Raw genomic sequence first — 6389 nt, forward strand, 5'->3', positions numbered from 1 at the left:
AGAAGAAAAAAAAAATTATGTTTGGAATTTGGTGGGGTTTGACCTGCTGGAGCTAGCCATGGTTTCCTTAGTTGTTTATTCCATGTGATTCTATTTCCTGGCAGAAGAAAGGAAAGTACAAGTGGAGATGGGGCTCTGCTGATTTCTGCCCAGCGGCGCCCCTCCTATTAAACAGAACTGAATGCTATGGGTGTCTTTAAGGAGGACTTTGGTGGAGGAGTTAGTAACGGCTTGCCCTGAGGACAGTAGGCTTTAAGCATTGCTGAAACAGATCAGTGGTTTTAACAACAGTGTTAATGAAAATTGGCAGCACTTACTTGTAAGTGGGACCGGACAATTGACTTCTGCTTGTTAAATTCAAAATTCTTCCTCATGAAAAAGTACAGAAGGGCTGAGGCTTCTGTCTGAGTTGACCGTGACCTGTGGTTACAGCATTTTAGGACTTCATAACAGAACGATCCACAGAGGTCGGCAGGCCCTTGAAAGAACGCTGAAGGAAACTGCAGAAATGAAAGAATGGGTGAAGGAGCAACATGCCTTCATTTTGCTCTGTTCATGCTCATACTTTAAAATTCCCTAAAACAAACAAAATCCCTCTCCTTTTTTTTTTTGTTTTTTTTTTTAATCTGGTCTTTTTTTTTTTTTTTTTTTTTTTTTTCATTTGCAAGTGAGGAGGATAGAATTTGTTAAGGTCTATGTTAGCATTTGTCTTTTTTCCTAGACATAATTATTCTCTACATTGTATAAGTATCCTTTGTATCAGTAACTGATGACGGTCCAAAATAACGGAATGAGAGCTTTGAAATGACCTCAATTCATCTGACATTGTTAAAATCACAGGTGTTATTTACAAGTGTCCTCAAAGGCAGTGGCTGTATCCACTTTAATGTGGAATCTTTAACTTGATATGGATGGATATGACAGTTCAAGGGGTGCATTTTACCTAACTTGGTGCTGCAAACACAGATAACTCAAAGAATCGGTGACCAGATGCTAATATCTTCTGGTATTTGAGCAGACATATTGTCAAGGCTGTGCACTCATTTTGAGAGCAGGAATCAATGTCTAATAAAACCCAAATTGAAGAAAACAATCCTTCTTCCCTCTCTACTGAGAGACGCAGGGATTCCCATGGGTTTACTGTTCTGTGGGTTTACTGTCATCCTACCTAAACTTCACTGAAACCTGGAGGATCCTTACCTTGCATACAAACAATCTCAAGGAGGCAAACACATGCTTCAGTGCTGTGGCTGACTGATTGACTTGGAAAAAGAGCATGTAGGTATCAAAGACCCTTTTCATCAACGAATTTTGACAGTCACATTGTTGGAGTTGTCTCTGGAAATTCAATGCAGATGTTATTCAGGATAAGTGAAAGAAAATTTGCATTCTATCAAAAATGTTTGTTGCGAACCTATTGTGGTGAGGCACTATTCTAGAAGTAAAGGATTGAACAAGGAGACACAGTTGATGTTTACTGTGAAACTTACATAGCAGTGATTGAAAAAACATGACAAATTGAAATAGACTAGGATGATGTGATTGAAACTAGTTGCTTTGAGGGTAGAATTACTTCCATAGGGTAGTCTGCAAAGACCTCTCTAATGGAAAATTGGCACGTGAGCTCAAGGGGCCTGCCCTGGAGAGATCTGGGAGGATTGTCCCATGGGGGAGAAACAGCTAGTCCAAGGGCCTTGATTGGGAAAGGAGCTTATGAGTTCAAGGTTGAGAAAGAAAAGTAGAGTAGCTGGTGCAATGGCAAGTGAGGTGGGGTTAGAGGAGAAATGGGAGATGAGGTCACAGGTTCTTGAAGGCACTAGTAAAGTCCTTAAAATTTGTGAGATTTGAGTGACATTTTCATAGCCCAATAAAGAATCAATATAGTCATTACTTTCTCTACCACCATGCTGACATTTCACCTGCAGTAGGGCTTTCTTGGCATAATTATGCCGTTCTGTGTAGACTTTATTCAAAGAATCCAAATTTTCCTGGCTCAATCTTTTTTTTTTTTTTTTTTTGAGACAAGGTTTCACTCTGTCACCTAAGCTGGAGTGTCGTGGCACCATCATAGCTCACTGCACCTCCACTTCCTGGGCTCCAGTGATCCTCCCACCTCAGCCTTCCAAATAGCTGGGACTACAGGTATGTGTCCCCATAGTTGACTAATTTTTAAATTTTTTTGTAAAGATGAAGTTTCACTATATTGCCCAGGTTGGTCTTGAACTCCTGGGCTCAAGTGATCCTCCCTCCTTGGCCTCCCAAAGTGCTGGAATTACAGATATGAGCCACCACAGCTGCCCCTGGCTCAATCTTTAATGTGCTAGCCTAGGTATTTAAGCTCATTTGGTAGGAGCTGCAAATGTTTTTAGTAGCTTTATTGAAATATAATTGACATACAATAAATTGAACTCATGTGACATGTATAATTTAATAAGTTTAACACTTGCATATACCCATGAAACCATCACCACAATCAAGATAATGAACATATCTATCACTCTCAAAAGTTTTTAAATACTTTTTTTTGTAATTCCTTCCTCCCATCCTTCTTCCACATCCCTAGGCAACCACTGATCTGCTGTTTGTTTCTATAGTTTGCATTTTCTAAAATTTCGTATAAATGGAATAATATACACTGAGCAATATAGTATATACTGTTTCTGGTTTCTTGGGTTTCACCCATGTTATAGCATGGATAAGTAGTTTATTTCTTTTAACTGCTGAGTAGTATTCTATTGTATGGATATACCACAGCTTTTTAAATCTATCCACCTGTTGATGTATACTTGAGTTGTTTCTAGTTTTTTTCTTTTTTTTTTTTTTTGCTATTAAAATAAAGCTGCCATGCATATTTGTGTACAAAGTTTTGTGTGGAGATATGCTTTCACTTCTCCTGGGTAAATACCTATTATAGTATTGGAATGGGTGGTCATATGATAGATGTATGATTAGCTTTTCAGAGACTGCCATACTGTTCTCCAATGTGTTTTTACCATTTTGCATTCCCACTGTCAATAAATGGGAGTTCTAGTTTCTCCATATCCTTGCCAAAACTTTAGATGGTCAGTCTTTTTAATTTTAGCCATTCTAAGTAGTGATAATCATTTCATCAAAGTTATCTGAATGTGAAATGAGCACACAAAAAGATGTTCAGCATTATTAGCTTTCTTTAGATCTAGCTGTAAATTTAATACACAGGACCATTTATCGCTTTCTCTTCTACTGAAAAAGTACAGAGTCACATTCCCACTCAGCCCAGCTTACCTGAGAGTGAAGCAAGATAAATGAGGAAGAAAGACTATTTGACAATAGTGAAATGCATACATGTACATATCAAGCAAACATTAGTCAACCTGTGATAAAATCAAAATCTCATCTTTAACATGTTTTCCACTCACACTTGGGTTGATTTATATAAGGTTAATTGATTTCATAAATAATTTTAAAAAAACATGTTTTTGACTTCACATGGTTTTTCCGCCTCACATTTCATCATTTTTGCAGAAAATGTTGTCATATTCACCTGGTGAGTCTGAGTGAAGAGCGATAACAGGTCTAGAATAGTGAGGCACACCTCCGTAGCAATATTGGCCTCCGTGTCTACGTGATGCACAATGTCTATTTCGTTGGAGTTGCCTATAAAATAAAAAACAAAACATGCATAAAAGTCTAAGACAATACTTTGTACCCTATAAAGTATTTCCTTTCATTACAGTATATTCAAAGTTTACTGGCATTTTGATTAATTATTAAATCAAAGTGCTTTTGTTTGTTCAGTTTCTTCATTGGCTGAATTAAAAGTACTAGAGTCTTTAGTGTGTGTGCCCTTTGCATATATCAGTTGTGGGGTTTCCATTGTTTCTGAGTTATTTTCCATTAATTTGGCCAAAGACAGGGTCATATTTCTTTCATAATCAGGCTGTCTCAAGTTCTAGGCTTCTGGGCTAGTAGACCAAATGTACAGTCTCAGTGGACAGTCTTCATGTCCCCTCAGAAAGTCACAAAGTCTATTTATAGATTGAGGCAAATACCTTCAAACAAGTAACTGTGGGCCACGTGCCCATAATTGCTAACAATCTGTCAATGAAAAGAGTCAAATTCTGTAAAATACTTGAAGAGATTTATTATGAGCCAAATATGAGTGACCATGGCCTGTGACACAGCCCTCAGGAAACCCTAAGAACATGTGCCCAAGGTGTTTGGGCTACAGCTGGGTTTTATATGTTTTAGGGGCACATAAGACATCAATCAATACATGTAAGATGTACATTGGTCTGGTCTGGAAAGACAAGACAACTGAAAGTTGGGGAGAGGGGCGCTTATGGGTGGATTCAAAGATTTTCTGATTGGTGATTGGTTGAAGGAGTTTATTTAGAGACCAGGAATCAATAGAAAGGAAATGTCTGGGCTAAGAAAGGGGATTGTGGAGACCAACGTTCTTATTATGTAGATGAAGCCTCCAGATGGCAGACTTCAGAGAGAAGAGATTGTAAATGTTTCTTATCGGACTGAAAAAGGTGCCAGACTCTCAATTGATTCTCTCCTGGATCAAGAAAAGGACCTTAAGAGGGAAAGGGGATTCTTTACAGAATGCAAATTTTTCCCCATAAGAGACAACTCTGCAAGGCTGTTTCAAGACATGGCAAAAAAAAAATATATATATATATATATATTTGGGGGTAAAATATTTTGATTTCTTTCTTTATCTCTCATGTGATGTTATGCCAGAGTCAGGTTGGAAAGTAAGCCATGTTATATAAGGTTAACTAAAACCCCTCTGATGAGACTGGTGTGACTTTCCAGGCCTCTTAAGAATTTGGGCAAGAGAAGAGAAAAGGTCAGAGTTTAGTCCTCAAATTACATGCTTACAAAACGCTGGCCTCCATTTTACCCTCATTCACAAGCCGGAGTGTGTGCATCTCTAGGTTCAAGATGTCACCCTTGCTGCTTCTGGGACATTGGCAACTTTATCCCCTCCCCACAGAGGAAGCAGTAATCATCTGTTTGACAGCAGCCTCCATAACCTGCACAATGCTGAAAGTCACTTGTTTCCAAGGGAGCTATGCTAAACATATGATAATTGAGGGTTCTGCCTTTCCCCTTTCTTCACTATCGGGCACTACATTTTTTTTAACCACTCCCTGGTGGCTCAAGCCTGTAATCCCAGCACTTTGGGAGGCCGAGACAGGTGGATCACGAGGTCAGGAGATCAAGACCATCCTGGCTAACACGGTGAAACCCTGTCTCTACTAAAACATACAAAAAACTAGCCGGGCGAGGTGGCAGGTGCCTGTAGTCCCAGCTACTCGGGAGGCTGAGGCAGGAGAATGGCGTGAACCCGGGAGGCGGAGCTTGCAGTGAGCTGAGATCCGGCCACTGCACTCCAGCCTGGGCGACAGAGTGAGACTCCGCCTCAAAAAAAAAAAAAAAAAAAAGAAATATTTCCAGAGCTACAGCAAACCTTAAAAGCAGTGGTTTTAGTGCATTTCATGTCCTACACATACCTAGAGAAAAACTGGTAACCATCTTGTTCCTGTTATTTCGGTTTACTTACTGGTCATGGTATTGTCTAACATCTGTAAGAGTTTGGGGTTAGAAAGTGCATTTTTGCCTCGAATTATAGGTAAAGTTTGTGATCTGTGCTGCTTATGGCCTTCATGACTGGAAGTGGAGTGCATCCTGAAAATGAAATAAGAAAAGTGATTAGAGTTATTTTAGGGATGTTACAGCCAAATAATACTTGTTCATTCAAATGTTCTAAATTGAGTCAAACATTAAAAACTAGTTTGGAAAGCAACTTTTTATTACAAATATTAATTACAGGTGACATGATGAGAGGGACTTTTTAAAGTACTTTTGGAGAAATTTCATTTAAGCCAAAATAGCGTTCAGAAGGATAATCTATAGAATAACAGATCCTTGAGTGAAATCTATTCAAGCATATTCATTATTGTTTATGAAATAATGGGATTCTATGAATGTTAAGTTGGCTACTGGCTGATCAGGAAGGTACAGTGGTGGACATTAAAAGGTACAATATTGTATAGCTCAGATGCATCAACTTATTTTTAAAGAGGGCCGGGCGCGGTGGCTCAAGCCTGTAATCCCAGCACTTTGGGAGGCCGAGGCGGGTGGATCACGAGGTCAGGAGATCGAGACTATCCTGGCTAACATGGTGAAACCCCGTCTCTACTAAAAATACAAAAAACTAGCCGGGCGTGGTGGCGGGCGCCTGTAGTTCCAGCTACTTGGGAAGCTGAGGCGGGAGAATGGCATGAACCCGGGAAGCGGAGCTTGCAGTGAGCCGAGATCACGCCACTGCACTCCAGCCTGGGAGACACAGCGAGACTCCGTCTCAAAAAAAAAAAAAAAAAAAAAAAAAAAATAAA

At 39.5% G+C, this 6389-nt stretch overlaps 1 protein-coding gene across 4 annotated transcripts in view; it reads right to left on the reverse strand.

Moving 5' to 3' along the window:
• Window positions 1-6389, reverse strand: part of DOCK10 (dedicator of cytokinesis 10) — a 279740-nt gene that overhangs the window by 32604 nt on the left and 240747 nt on the right. For all 4 annotated transcript variants that reach the window (XM_025404350.1, XM_025404349.1, XM_025404348.1 and 1 more), the window contains exons 40-43: window positions 5555-5679; window positions 3524-3636; window positions 1201-1338; window positions 318-500 (exon numbers count right to left, since the gene is read on the reverse strand). In XM_025404350.1, coding sequence (XP_025260135.1) covers window positions 318-500; window positions 1201-1338; window positions 3524-3636; window positions 5555-5679 — 559 coding nt within the window. The remainder of the gene's footprint in view (window positions 1-317; window positions 501-1200; window positions 1339-3523; window positions 3637-5554; window positions 5680-6389) is intronic.

Source organism: Theropithecus gelada, chromosome 12, assembly GCF_003255815.1.
Source record: "Theropithecus gelada isolate Dixy chromosome 12, Tgel_1.0, whole genome shotgun sequence".
In the NCBI taxonomy this organism is placed as follows: domain Eukaryota; kingdom Metazoa; phylum Chordata; class Mammalia; order Primates; family Cercopithecidae; genus Theropithecus; species Theropithecus gelada.